The 14764-nt window shown below is 53.4% G+C and overlaps 1 protein-coding gene across 3 annotated transcripts in view; it reads left to right on the top strand.

Annotated features, from left to right (window-relative positions):
* STRN4 (striatin 4) overlaps positions 1 to 14332 on the top strand; it is a 19143-nt gene extending 4811 nt beyond the window's left edge. Inside the window, exons 4-17 of one of the 3 annotated variants that reach the window (XM_023519006.1) lie at positions 944 to 1141; positions 3116 to 3257; positions 4100 to 4259; positions 4823 to 4936; positions 5292 to 5386; positions 7742 to 7917; positions 8012 to 8059; positions 8743 to 8864; positions 9909 to 10079; positions 10224 to 10364; positions 10843 to 10941; positions 11085 to 11171; positions 13061 to 13284; positions 13497 to 14332. In XM_023519006.1, the coding sequence (XP_023374774.1) occupies positions 944 to 1141; positions 3116 to 3257; positions 4100 to 4259; positions 4823 to 4936; positions 5292 to 5386; positions 7742 to 7917; positions 8012 to 8059; positions 8743 to 8864; positions 9909 to 10079; positions 10224 to 10364; positions 10843 to 10941; positions 11085 to 11171; positions 13061 to 13230 (1723 nt within the window). In that variant the 3' untranslated portion in view covers positions 13231 to 13284; positions 13497 to 14332. The other 2 variants (XM_012811193.2, XM_012811194.2) reach the window with 2 other exon arrangements.
* Positions 14333 to 14764: the final 432 nt, after the last annotated feature.

Below are 14764 nucleotides of genomic sequence, written 5' to 3'. Positions count from 1 at the left end.
AAAAAAAAAAAAAAAAAAGATGAGACATGCAAAGAATATCTGTGCAGCTTGATAGGTGAGGGACAGGGCTCCAAAGGGACAGGGGAACAGAAAAGAATTTTTAGCCAAGCAGGTTCTTGAGCACTAGCAAGGAACTTTTGTCTCCTCTCTTTTGAAGCCACAGATACCTATGATTGATTTTTTTTTTTTTTTTTTTTTTTTTGAGGCAAAGGCTCACTCTGTTCCCTAGGCCAAAGTGCTATGTGTGGCATCATAGCTCATAGCAACCTCAAACTCCTGGACTCAAGGGACCCTCCTGCCTCAGCCTCCCTAGTAGCTGGGACTACAGGCACTTTTCTTCCTTTTTAGATTTCCTTCATTTGTAGGAGTCAGTAGAGTGAGTATCAGGTGTTCCTCTTAGATTCCTAATCCCATTTTCTAGAGGTCACTGCTATTAAGTTTCGTGTATATTTCTAGGCCTTGTGGTGCACGTAATATAAGCTTGTGCTTCTATGTGATGTAAACTTATATACCTGTTAATGCTTTTTTTTCTTTTTAAACAAACACTGGATCCCTGAGGAACATGTAACTTACTGTTTCATTATGATCTTTATCATGGCGGCTTTCTTTGACACTCTGCCATGTTTATTTTCTGCCTAGTGTATCTATCAGTAATTTGCTGATATGTCCCTGTCAGTGGATGTTGAGGTTGGCCCTGCACTTTGAGTCCCCATGGGACACTGCAAGGGACATCCTTGTGAGATAGCATTGTGCATAGGTGTGAGGACTTCCACTGCAAGGGGTCTCAAAAGTGAAAGTGCTACATTGGGGGCATGCTTATGTAAAATTTTGGTATATGCTCTTAAGTTCACCCATAAGTTGCCCGGCGCCAGGTTGTTGCAGTTTGCATTGTATATGAAGAAGCCGAGGGGTTTTGACTCGAATTGGCTCTGTCTCCCTGCAGGTACCTGGAAGAGGTAGGCTACACAGACACTATCCTCGACATGCGGTCCAAGCGAGTCCGTTCCCTGTTGGGCCGCTCACTGGAACTCAATGGGGCCACAGAGCCTAGTGAAGGAGGCCCCAGGGCCACTCCAGGCCCTGTGGGGCTCAGTGGTGGTGAGTCACTCCTGGTGAAACAGATCGAGGAGCAGATAAAGAGGTGAGCCCTTGGGCCTAGCAGGTGTATCATCTCCTCTCCTGATGATGCTCCTGGGTGCTCTGGTGGCACCTTCTCCTTCTGGAATATAATGTGGGCTCATTTGTTCCGGAACTCTCTGTCCCTTCATTGCTTGGATCCCATAAATTATGTTTTGAGTGCCCCTCCACACTCCCAGGGCCTCATTTCCAGGCTGCTCCTCTCCCAAGACTCAGACCTGCACCTCCTTTGCAACACGGGACGCCTGCTGAAGGCTGACTTGCCAGTGGGGAGCAAAACACATGTGGTTGCTGCCCTAGGGGGTCTTCTTTGCTCATTTTCTAGTCTCATCATTAATTACAAATTCATCAGAATAAACAAAATCATGTAGGTAATGCTGAGTGCTTTGAGGAATATAAAAGATAATAAAAACTCATAGGAGAGGTAACGCTACCATGGACATTTGGGCTAAACATTGCACAAAATGGAGGATGAGCCACATGAGTGGCTGGGAGGAGGAGAATGTTCTAGGCAGAGGGAACAGCAAATGCAAAGGGCCTGAAGTAGGAGGCAGCAGTGGAAAGCCCACATGGCTGTAGGAAATGAGCGTATGGGCTGTGGGCTATGGAAAGGTGGCAGTCTCAGAGCAGGTCATAGAGCCTCACTCTAGATCCCTAGCATGTGGGCATTTCTTTTATTTTTTTTTTAGAGACAGAGTCTTACTTTGTCGCCCTCAGTAGAGTACCATGGCATCACAGCTCACAGCAACCTCCACCTCTTAGGCTAGGGTGATATTCTTGCCTTAGCCTCCAGGACTGCTGGGACTACAGGCACCTACCACAATGCCTTGCTATTTTTGTTGCAGTTGTTACTGCTGTTTTAGCTGGCCGGGGCTGGGTTCGAACCTTTCACCCTTGGTATATAGGGCTGGCACCCTACCCACTGAGCCACAGGCACCGCCCAATGTGGGCATTTCTTGAGAGCCATGGGCCATCTGCAGTGACTGAGGGAGTGAGTATAGATGATGCAGAGAAGAAATCCAAGGCCTGAGCCCTGGAGTCTCCCTCTTCCTCCCTTAGAGGATAGATGGAGGAGTAGGGGAGGAAGCTGGAAGGGAGGCTGAGCTGGCCTTTGCTGGCACAGCCAGTATTGTGGGAGAAAAACCCATGAGAATGAGAAGATGTCTCCAAAGTGAGTTGTGGGTATGATAGCCTGGAGCCAAGTAAGGGTAAAACTGCAGTGATCTCTCCACCAAGTGATAACTGTAAAGCTGGGCAATGTCCAAGAACTCTCTGGAGCATCACCCTAATGGCAAATAGGAAGGTATTTACATTTACCTGAACTTGGAATTCCACCCTGCTCTTCCTGTAGAGTCAGGTTTGGCAGGTTTGGCAGGGAGGTTTGGTAAAACCCTCCCCTGCCAAAACTTGGCATCGTGTGGAAACTGGGAGGTAGAAGTAGGAGTGCCATCTGTCGCTGGAGATGGTTCAGGCTTTTTTGGAGCAGGGACCATGGAGCACTGGTGCCCCTACTGTCCACAGCCGAGCTGGCTGTGGGTCTCTGAGCAATTATAGAGAGCCAGGTTCCTCTTTCCTGATGGGCATATCTGTCCTTTGCCTAACCTGCCCCTGGGGTCTGACCAGGCTCAGGGAATGAGGGTGTCAAATCAGTGGCACTGTCTCCAGCTTCCCTCTGACTCACCACATGAGGGAGCTGTTGGGTCAGGGTTAGGGGCATCCTCTTGAACTTGGATGGGTGTTCAGTGTGGAGCAGGAGCAGGAGCTAGGTTTGGTCAGAATGAGGTTCTCGTTGGAATGAGTGTCTGTGAGGCAGAGACTAGAGATGAGGCACTGTGTATGATCATCATCAAGGCTACATGGGGCTTAGGTATATAGCTGGATCAGACTTTGGCCATCATGCCTGGGCTGGTGCCTTCCCTTCTGAGCTTTGACACCTGGCAGGACTAAAGCCCCCTCTCCCCTTCCTTGTCATGGGCAGGAATGCGGCTGGCAAAGATGGCAAGGAACGCTTGGGTGGCTCGGTGTTGGAGCAGATTCCCTTTCTGCAGAACTGTGAGGATGAAGACAGTGATGAGGATGACGATCTGGACAGTGTGCAGCATAAGAAGCAGCGTGTGAAGGTGAGCTCCTCCCTCTACACATCCTTTTCTGGTCCAGGTGTGGCACGATTGCAGCCCTTCCCTGAGTCCCAGCTCCTTTTGCAGCAGGCTGTGCCTCAGTACCCTGCAGAGCACCTTGGTCTTTCCTGCTGTCAGGGCCTTCACGTGTGCTCCCCTGTTCCTGCCTGCACAGTCCATGGTAGAGTGGTAGCCAGATCTAGAGGAGTTCTTAGTTGGCTAAGGCTGCCCAGGCTATGGGCAGAGTTCAGATTGGGTGACTTGGGGCAAGTGGCTTCACTCTATTCGGCCTCCGTTTCCTTGCCTGTGATATGGGAAGAGTAATTGCATCCATCACAGTCCACAGGTGGGGGTTCACTGAAGCCATGTATGTGGAGCTTATTCAGTGCCCATGCAGGGAGTGTGATTTGTTCTTGTGTGAGCACAGGAGCTGGGGCAGTGTTTGGTGAGCGTTCATTCTATCATTCCTGCTGTACTCATGGGGGAAAATGCTGAGGCTGTTATATGTAGCTGAGCACCTCATTCATTCACACTGCTCCCCCTGCAAGCCCATTGCTGTGCTCCCTTTTCCTGCAAGCCACTGCGCTGTGGGGCCGGCTCAGCACAGACCAGGAGGAGGGGCTGTGTGAGTGTAAGGGGCCCACCCCTACCCCTAGTGACAAGCAGTGGCTGAAGGTGGGTTAGGGAGAGCGCATGGGCACAGCAGATGGTGCAGGATAGCCACTTGGCAGCTAAGACAGTCCCTTCTGAAGGGACAAGCAGAAGGCTGGGAATCCTGGCTTGTCTGTTCTTAGATACTTAGATACTTAATCTCTCCCTGACCTGTCTGCTTCTCCATGTCCCAGCTCCCATCTAAGGCCCTGGTGCCTGAAATGGAAGATGAGGATGAGGAGGATGACTCTGAGGATGCCATCAATGAGTTTGATTTCCTGGGCTCAGGAGAGGACGGGGAAGGGTCTCCAGACCCTCGGCGTTGTACTACAGATGGGAACCCCCATGAGCTGGGTGAGTTGAGGATTCTCTAGCCATGAGGGCAGTAGGGCCAGACCCTAGGTCCTGCCCCTTCCGCACAAAGCTGCCTGCAGCTGCTTCCTGTCCCCGGGTCTCTACACCGGACGGATATACTTCCTGAGAGGAGAGTGGCCAAGGAGAGCAGGAGGCCCAACCTGTAGTGGCTGGGTCCCTCATCCCTTCCCTGGAAAATCCCCTTTGGGACACAGGCAGGCCCACATCCAATTTTGGCTGACCTCAAGGAAGGAACAGGATGAGGACCCAGTGGGGGAGAGGCAGGTGGGGCAGGACTGCGTCTTCCTCCCTGTCCTGTGAGTCCTGGCTGGGAGGGCCCTTGGGGGTCATGTGGGATGCATGGCAAAGGCCACTGCAACCTGCCTACTGCCTCCCCGAGGGTCCTAGTCAGCCTCTGTCTCCTCTACGTCTGCCATCTGGACCCAGAGCTACATAGCTGCCCACAGTCATAGGAAAGCCTCCAGTGGTAGGGAGGGCATCTCCTGTGTGAGGCTAGGTTGGAACCTGGTGGGCAACTCCTGCTCTGTGCCTTGTCCCTGCAGAAAGCCGGCGGGTCAAGCTCCAGGGCATCCTGGCTGACCTCCGGGATGTGGATGGGCTGCCCCCTAAAGTGACTGGCCCACCTCCAGGCACACCCCAGCCCCGGCCACACGAAGGTAAGAAGCCCCCTGTGCCCTGGCCCAGACTTGTGGGCCCGCAGCAGAGGGAGGCTGCAGAGCTAAGCCCAGGGCTTCTGTGTCCTCAGGGGTCGAGGCCCAGCCTCCAGTTTGCAGCCTCCCTGTCCCAAAAGTTCGTCTGTCTGTCTCTGTCTCCCTCTTTTTGTCTGTCCTGCCCTGTCTGTTTCTCTCTGTCTCCTCCTTTCCAGCTGTGATTCTTGGTCTTGCCCATTCCCTGTCTCTCTTTCTTGTTCCTTATCTTTCTCTCTGCCTCTTTCTTTCGTTCTCTCTCTCCCTGGCCCTCCCTGCCCCTCCCTTCCCCTCCCCCTACCAGGTTCCTTTGGCTTCTCCTCAGACGTTTTCATCATGGACACTATCGGGGGCGGGGAGGTGAGCCTGGGGGACTTGGCAGATCTCACCGTCACCAACGACAACGACCTCAGCTGTGATGTAAGTTTTCCAGGTGCCCCCATCTGGCCCCCAGTGGACATCATGCCCAGAGCTCTGACTGGGTTCTGTGCTCAGAGGTCATTCCACAGCCCTAGGAGTTGGCTTCTCCTGCTCAGTTTTACAGAGGGGTACAGGCAGGTGGAGGGACATGACCATGGTCACTAAGGAGCAGGGCCTAGAAGACTCCAGAGCCTGTCTCAAGCATGTGCCAGATTCCTTCACTCAGTGCTCCCTAGCACCCATAGGCATTTGGGGATGCAGGAAGATGGCCTTAAGCCAATCTGCTGTGAATGGGGCCAGCAGGCTGGAATGAAATGCTCTGAGCCTGAGATCTGGAAAGACCTCTGGCCATCTGGGAACCTCCACCTTGGGTGCGCGTTTGCGTTTCCCATGGCAGGACAGGCTCTCAGGTGTTGGTGATCCTAGTGAGGCTGGGGCACTGCTGTGGGCGCAGAGAGGGAGGCCACAGTGCAGGCCTGAACTGCAGAAAGTGCCAAGGAATGTGTTCTAGGGCCCTTCTGCTTGTCCTAAGAACTCTGCCACACTGAGGGGGGGAGGGAGCAGGGGAACCACAAGACAGCAGATCCTCTGGCTCTAAAAAACTGTAGCAAAAGTGACAGCTAAGATGGGGACCTTGAGCTGGGTAGAGGGTTCTTCAGATATGAATTGTCTTAGGGCGTGGCTCTGAGGCTCACCTGGCAATCTCATTGTTGGCTTTCCTAAGCCTGGCTTTGCTGGGTCCCCCACTTGGTGGGTGGTACCATCGTCCATCAGGGCATGTTTTAGTGTCTCTACCAGGCCTGTTAATTCTATTCTTGCCATCTCTGCACTTGTGTTCTTGTTTCTACCTCCACAGTCAAGTGTCTGGTGTGAATGTCCTCATCTTTCCCTGGGACTTTATGATCTCTTAACTTCTATCTTGGCAGCTACTCTTACCTGCCCCTGGTCTGAGTGCCCCATGGTCTGGTCAGAAGGAGCCATGTCATTCCCCTGCTCTAAATCCTTCCCTGCCTCTCCAGTTCTCTGAGGCTTTTTCCAAGGATGAAGCACAGATTTGATGCAGTTCACCATTCTGGCTTTTGCCACCCACCAGGCCTCATTAGCCTCTCTCCTCCTCAACTTCTGTATTCCTGCAGTGTGGACCTGTCAGGCCTGGACCCGCCCTTGCTACTTCCTACCTCAGGACTTTTGCATATGCAGTTCTACCTTCCCTGTCTCCCTTCCTTTATTTGTTAAGTCCTACTCACTTATCTCTTCCTCAGGAAAGCCTTATTGACCCCACAGAGGAGGTTGGGCTGTCTAGTATCTAGTATCTCCTCCTTGTGTCCTCATGCTTTTTTTTTTTTTTTTTGTCTTATTCTGTTGCCTGGGCTAAAGTGCCCTGGCATCATAGCTCATAGCAACCTTGAACTCTTGGATTCGAGCAATCCTTCTGCCTCAGTCTCCTGAGTAGCTGGGAGTACAGGTGTCTGCCATGATGCCCACCTGATTTTTCTATTTTTAGTAGAGATTGGGTTTTTCTCTTAATCAGGCTGGTCTCAAACTTGTAAGGAAAAGGGATCCTCCTGCCTCAGCCTCCAGAGTGCTAGGATTATAGGCCTGAGCCACTGCACCTGGCCTATCTTAGTGCATTTTTATATTCTGTTCTAATTTATTTATTTATTTATTTATTCATTTACTTATTTATTTTGGAGAGACAGAGTCTCACTTTGTTGCTCTCAGTAGAGTACCATAGCATCGTAGCTCACAGCAACCTCAAACTCTTGGTGTCAAGCTGTCCTTCTGCCTCAGCCTCCCAAGTAGCTGGGACTACAGGCACCTGCCACAATGCCCAGCTAGTTTTTCTATTTTTAGTAGAGACAGGGTCTCACTTTTGCTCAGGCTGGTCTCAGACTTGGCCTTCCAGAGTACTAGGATTACAGGCCTGAGGCAGCACACCTGGCCTTCCTAGTGCATTTTTAATTCATAGTATTCCTCATAGTTTGTAATTCTGTGCACTTGTGGGATGATCTGATTATCTCCTCTGGGTTCCCTTCCTCTGAACTGCTGGTCTCCAAGGAGTCAGGCTTACCTTTGTCTCCTCAGAACCTATCATACTGTGGGAATTTGCTGAGTGAGTGAGGGGATTCTGCCCTGCCAAGTGGAGCACAGGCTGCAAGGGTGTTAGGACTCAGGAAAGAAGGCTCATTAGAGCGGCCTACTTCCTTGGCTGGCAGGCCCTAATGCCCTCATACCCTCCCTCCTGCCAGGGTGATCTAGGTGGGGAAGGGAGGGATCCTGAAGTCCTAGGTGTCAGTGTCTGCCTGACTGCCAGGATGATGAGGAGACACTGAGGCATCTCACCGCCCCCCTCAGCTGTCTGACAGCAAAGATGCCTTTAAGAAGACGTGGAATCCTAAATTCACCCTGCGCTCACACTACGATGGCATCCGCTCCCTGGCTTTCCACCACAGCCAGTCAGCTTTGCTCACTGCCTCTGAGGACGGCACACTCAAGCTCTGGAACCTGCAGAAAGCAGTCACGGCCAAGAAGTGAGGGCAACAATTCCAGAGTGGGGGGGCGGGCACCCCTGGGGAGAGGATGACAGGTCTCTCAGTGACAGTGGGCTCCTCTGTCTCCTCACAGGAATGCTGCACTGGATGTGGAACCCATTCACGCCTTCCGGGCTCACAGGTATGGAGGCTCTCAGAGCCTGCTAGAAACATAGCAGTCTGATTCTATACCTGCTCACTGCCATCCAGCAGGACAGGGGTAGGAGGCAGGGTGACAGGAAGGCTGAATCCCCTTGCCTCTCCTGTCCTGCACATTGCAACCCTCTGCACATAACACACCCTGCCTCTGGGGCCATGTGTCAACTTTAATGTGTCCCTGGTGGTTAGTCCTTAGAAGAGTACATGGAGGTGAGGGCTGAGAGAAGGCAGGGCACAGGCAACTTGCCTGGGTGGCACAGCCAGAGCCCTAGGGGCTGAATTCCTTTTGGCCATCTTCAAAAAATGCTAGTAGAGAACTTTAAGGTCCTGTGGCGAAGAAAGGGTGTTTTTTGTTTGTTTTTTGAGACAGTCTCACTTGGTTCCTCAGTAGAGTGCTATGGCGTCTTAGCTCACAGCAACCTCAAACTTTCGGGTTCAAGCGATTCTTTTGCCTCAGGCTCTGGAAGAGCTGGGACTACAGGCACCAGCCACAATGCCCAGCTATTTTTTTTTGTTGTTTGTTTGTTTAGCAGGCCTGAGCCAGATTTGAACCCACCAGCCCCCGAGTATGTGGCCCGTGCCCTAACCACTGAGTGATGGGCGCCGGCCAAGAAAGGTTTTGAACTTCTTGTCTCATTTCCCTTCACCCAACTTTGTACCCTTCAGGGGCCCTGTGTTAGCAGTCGCCATGGGCAGCAATAGTGAATACTGTTACAGTGGTGGGGCAGATGCCTGCATCCATAGCTGGAAGATTCCAGACCTCAACATGGACCCCTATGATGGCTACGGTGAGGACACCTCCCCCTGCCTTCTTTTCCTCCACCCCTGCCCACTGGGGTCATTCCTTCCACACGATGTTTTGTGTTCATCACTTGCCTGCCACTGCAGGGGTGCTGGGAGTGTACGTGAGGGGGCTCCAGCCTGGCGCAGTGATTTAGTGTGTGACTCTGGAGGGACAGGCGGGCTGAGATGGGAGTGATGGTGGTGGGAGATGGTTCAGCTGCTCTGAGAATGAGCATGAGCTGGTTTCAGAGAAGGCAGAGGCTGGGGTAGCTGAGCCTAGGGATCTGCACGTTGTGTAGGGATTGGCCAGGGTCTCTGTGTTCTTGAGTGGAGGGAGTATGTGAGGTGAGAGTAGAGGAGATGGAGTTAGTGTGGCCAGATTGTAGGAAACCAAGGTTTGTCAAGGGGTACTTACAAGTTAGGTGGAGAAGTGACCAGACTCCTAGCTTCTGTTCAGTATCTGTCCCCCGTGTTCTTAGAATCCTGCCTACAAGAGGTCAAGGGTCAATGTAGCCAAGTTAGCTGCCACACTTTGGGTGTTGGCAGGGTTAAGGCTAAAGTTACCTCTAAGGACTCCAGTAACCACAGAATAGAGGCCATGGCAGGACCCTGAGCAACCAGAGAGCTTTAGAGAGATTAGGCATGGGCAGCAAAGACTGGGCTAAGGATGGGTCCAGTGCAATGAATAGTGGGTGTGTGCCAATCCTCAGGGGCCGCAGAACCAACGCCTTCTTTCCTTAATTGAGTCCTAAAAATTATGTATGGAGCACCCAGTTTCTGGGCCCTAGGGAGACAACCATGAACAGATGGAAGTCCTTGCCCTCTGGAGCCCTAGAATCTTCCTCAAAAAGCTAGTGGTTAATGTGAGCAGCTTCTGGCCTGTACCAGTATTGACAGCTCTGGAGGCAGTCCAGGGTTCTGGAGGTGAAGCTGGGTGAATGGAGGCTTAAGCCCAGCTGCCCAGGTCTTGGCATAGCTGGAGCTCTGGACTGTCTGGGGTGGGGCTGGCAGGCCTGATGCAGCCTGTTTCCTCCCTGCGCTGGGTCCAGACCCAAGTGTGCTGAGCCACGTCCTGGAGGGCCATGGGGATGCGGTATGGGGCCTGGCCTTCAGTCCCACCTCCCAGCGTCTGGCCTCCTGCTCTGCTGATGGCACTGTCCGCATCTGGGACCCCAGTAGCAGCAGCCCGACCTGCCTCTGTACCTTCCCTACAACCAGTGGTGAGTAGGGGACCCTGGTACCTCACGTAAGAGTGGTGTGGAGCTGGAAGCCATCAGGGTGCCTCCTGATGAAGGCCCAGGCCTCCCATCCCACAGCCCCCTCCACCCCAGGACTGGGCCATCAGGCAGCCTTCTCTCCTTCAGAGCATGGGATCCCCACCTCAGTGGCCTTCACCAGCACCGAGCCTGCCCACATTGTGGCCTCCTTCCGCTCTGGCGACACTGTCCTGTATGACCTAGAGGCTGGCAGTGCCCTCCTCACGCTGGAGTCTCGGGGGAGCAGCGGTAAGGGAGCCCCTGGGGCCTGTGGCTGGGCCAAGCCAGGGAACTACGGTCTGCATACTTACAAGGTCTCAATTCTTCCTGGTGCTTTTGCGACCTGCTTGATAGTCAGATCAAGATGACTCCCCTGTGCCCTCAGGGGCCCTGAGGCAAGAAGGAAATAAGGTCCAGTGAGGGCCCAGCCCTGCCCACACTCACAGCTCTTGGGGGCCGAGGGAAGACTGCATCATGGATGCCCTGTTGGCCTTCTTGGTAGAACAGATGCATATTTTCATGTCCCTTTCCTCTCCAAACCCTGCAAATAGGGCCCAGGGCTCATTTTGTAGAGGCAGCTCTGAGGCCTGGGAAGGGGTAGTCTTTGGGGCTCCCACCTTGACATTGGGGCAGAGGGTAGAGTCAGCCATGCTCCTCTCTTGCTTCTGTCTTGGTCTTCCTTTCTTCCCCCTTAATGCCCTTCCCTTTCCCCCACTTTTCCTTCCAGGACCAACCCAGATTAACCAAGTAGTGAGTCATCCAAACCAGCCCCTCACCATCACCGCCCACGATGACAGAGGCATCCGCTTCCTGGACAATCGGACAGGTGAGGCCCAGCCCCTGGAGCAGGATGGCCCAGAAGTAGACGTGTCCCCATTGGAGGCTGTCACAGCATCTCCAGCTCCTTCACCTTCCTGGGCGTGGCCCAGACTGGGAAGGGAACCTGCCATCCACCCCCTCTCTCTTCAGGTAAAACAGTGCACTCCATGGTTGCCCACCTGGATGCAGTCACCTGCCTAGCTGTGGACCCAAATGGTGTATTCCTGATGTCCGGAAGTAAGTTGGGACCCTCTTAGCTGTCCTTTCCCCACAGCATGGGATGCAGCATGCTGTACCCAGCAGGGTTGGGGAGAAGAGGAGACATAGGCATTGACCCTAGGCAGTGGTGGGGGCTTTTGGGGCTGGGGCTTGAGGGAAGCTAGTCTGGGCGGGAATCTCTTTGGTCAGGGTGACATAACAGGACTCAGCAGTGAAGTGCAGGGTTGGAGCCCTCAGGCGATGCCATGGCTATAGTGTCTCATTTAGTTTTCTAAGCAACCCTGTGTGCTAGGTACTTTTATCCCCATTTTACAGATGTGAGGCCTGAGACTCAGGGCTAAGTTTCTTAACTTGGTCATAGCCCAGTGGACTGTGGAAATGAAAGTCCAAGTCTAGCTACTGAAATCCCCATGGAGGTTTTGAACATTTAGTCCTACTCTGCTTTCCCTGGCTGGGGCCACTGAGACCCAGTTACTGTGGGGCTGTGCCTAGAGGGGATGAGGCAGGATGTGGGTAGATGGAAGGGTGCTGGAGCTCCCTAGGGGTGAAGGACAAGGCCTGCTTCAGAGATGCCTGGCATCAGGCCCCCTGAGACCCTGTGCCAGTGTCAATGACCAAGTATGTGTAGATCACATAGATACGCGGTCAGAGGTGGTAAAGGGGGGAGATGGGTAGGGAGTGATCATGGCCGGCTCTGTCTCATGTCACTGTGCAATCATGGATGGGCATCTCAGCCTTAGGCCTTGTTCTCTACCTGCCCCTTGGTAGCAGCAGCTATCATGTGAGGGAACAGGACGGTCAGTGAGATGCAGCCAGATGCAGAGATTTATTTATTTATTTATTTGAGTCAGAGTCACATTATGTCACCCTCAGTAGAGTGCTTTGGTGTCACAGCTCACAGCAACCTCAAACTCTTGGGCTTAAGGGATTCTTTTGCCGCAGCCTCCCAAGTAGCTGGGACTACAGGTGCCTGCTACAACACCTGGCTATTTTTTTGTTGTAGTTGTCATTGTTTGGCAGGCCCTGGGCTGGGTTTGAACCCGCCAGCCCCAGTGTATGTGGCTGGCGCCCTAACCACTGAGATACAGGGGCTGACCCAGGTGCAGAGATTTAGTATAGAAAGCATTCCATCCTGGGAAGTGTGAAGGCAGTGGGGAGTGCTGAGTCTTCCCAAGGCCTGATCTTCCTCCCACCCTCTTCCTTTCACCTCTTCCCTCCTTTCCCTACCCCTGCTTAAGCCCTGTAGTCACATCCACCTGCTGTCATTCTCAAACCTGTAGGTGCTCCTGCCTCTGGACCCTATGGCTGTCCCACTGCCCGGAAGGCTCCTCCCTCCATTCCTACCTGCCATCCTGTCCTCACACTGGTCATGGGCATGCTTGCTTCTATTTTCTTATTGTCTCCCATGCTGACAGCACCATAGGGCAGGGAGATTTGCCTATTTTGTTCACTGCTCCTACAGGTGTTCACTAATACTCGGTGACTTGATGGACGGTTGACAGGATGGGACAAAAGCATTTTCCTGGATGGCGTCTTTAGCTCAGCAGCTAGGGCGCAAGCCACATACATCAGAGCTGGTGGGTTTGAATCCAGCCCAGGCCTGCCAAACAACAGTGACAACTGCAATTAAAAAATAACCAGGTGTTGTGGCAGGTCCTGGCTATGTGGGAGGCTGAGGCAAGAGAATCACTTAAGCCCAAGAGTTTGAGGTCACAGAGGGCCACATAATGACACTGTTTCAAAAAAAAAAAAAAAAAAAGCATTTCCCTTTGGGTCTGTGTCAGGGGATGACTGTGCAGAGGAATGGTAGGGAAGAGGGTTCAGTCCTACCTGACCCATGGCCTTTGGACAAGGCCAGGAAGCTGAGCAAGGAGCTCGGTGATAGCCCCTTCTTCCACACTATGCAGGCCATGACTGTTCCCTGCGTCTGTGGAGCCTGGACAACAAAACGTGTGTGCAGGAGATCACAGCCCACCGCAAGAAGCATGAGGAGGCCATCCATGCCGTCGCCTGCCACCCCAGCAAGGCACTTATTGCCAGTGCTGGTGCCGATGCCCTGGCCAAGGTCTTCGTATGATGCCCACCTGGCCCCACTCTGCCTGGGGAGTGGGGCCAGGCAGGTGGGGCTGAGGTGAGGGCCTGGTGCCCATTTTAGTTTCGGACAAAAGGGATAGAAACCCCCTGTGTTCTCACTGCTGGCCCTTTGGGTTATACTAGGTCCCATAGTCCAGTCAGGGACACTGAGAATAGCTGAGGTAACCCCTTGACATGCAGGGGAGGGGGTTGAGGGAGCAGCACCCTAGAGGTTGTGGTCTAGTCTCCCCTCCCTTCTGTCTCCTGCAGGCGACACTCAGCCTCACTTCAGAGGCGCAGAGGCCTGGCCTCTTCCCAGCTGGCATGGAGCCTGGTGGTGCTAATGGACCTTTCCCCAGGAGCCCCATCCCGCACAGCTCCCTTCCCTGAGCATCCAGCTTGGGATCAGCCCCTTTCAGGAATTCCCCTTGAAGGTGGTCTCTGGGAGTTTCTCCCTATGCCCTGACACCTGCTCCTGGTATCAGAGCTGCCTTCTGGAGGGCGGCACAGCCAGGGCCAGCTGCTTTTGAGAATCACTTTTTCCAAGATGCCAGAAGGTGCCAGGTTCTCCTTTTGAGCTCCTGCCCCCTCCTCCCCATCTCCCATACCTGGTGGGAGCAATGCTGGGAGGAATTCCAGACACCCTTCCTTGGTAGGCTGGAGCCACGGAGCTGAGCCCTGGCCCCCTGCCCTCCACCCCTCCCCTGCTTTCCAGACACTAACCGTGGCTTCCAGGCCAGGAACTGCCCAGCACTCCTCCCAGGGCAGCCCTCCCAGCCCGCACCGGATAGAGTATGGGGAGAACTGGCCTTCTGGTGCCCCTCCCTGGGGTGTGGAGGGTGGAATAGGGTGCCCTGGGCCCCCTTAACTCCCTGTATATCTGTATAAATAATGGGATTTTAATGGCGCCTGCCCCCACCCACGTTATCACTGTGTGATAGTCTTGGTCAGTCTCCTCACCCTCTACTCTTTTCCTCTATTTATTTCACTCTTTGTTTGGTTCCACTCTGCCCTCGGTCCCCCTTTCAGGTTCCTGTTTATAAGCTCCATACCCTCTGCCCCTATCTTATATGTGAAAACTTGTCTCAATAAACCCTTTGAAGTAAGATGGGTGACAGTGCCATCTGTAGAGGGGCCTACAGACTTTGGGGGAAGAGTGGCTGGCTCTGCCTGGGTAGGGTGGAGTTTGGAGAGAGGGGATGTGATGTTTGAGGTTTTGTGGTAGGGAAGGGGGCCTGGGGAGGTACCCAGAGCTTGGGTGGGGTGTGGGTGGATAGCGGAAATGGGGGCACTGGACCAGATCTCCTTGTGCCCCTTCTTTCTGTTTGTAAGGGGAGGAGCCTGACAAGCAGAGGCTGGGAGGCGGCAGTTCAGCTAAAGAAGCCATCCCCTACCTGGGATGTGTGATGGGTGGTGAGGTAGGAGGGCAGGTGCCTGAAGGACCCAAACTTCCTTCCTCTCCCTGCCTCATGCCTGGGCCTACATGGAGCAGACAGGGAAAGTCTGGGACCTGCCAGCATAGGATGGCCACAGCTTTA

Source organism: Otolemur garnettii, unplaced genomic scaffold, assembly GCF_000181295.1.
Source record: "Otolemur garnettii isolate 467f Iridium unplaced genomic scaffold, OtoGar3 scaffold00152, whole genome shotgun sequence".
NCBI lineage: Eukaryota > Metazoa > Chordata > Mammalia > Primates > Galagidae > Otolemur > Otolemur garnettii.
This window is presented reverse-complemented; position numbering and strand designations above follow the sequence as displayed.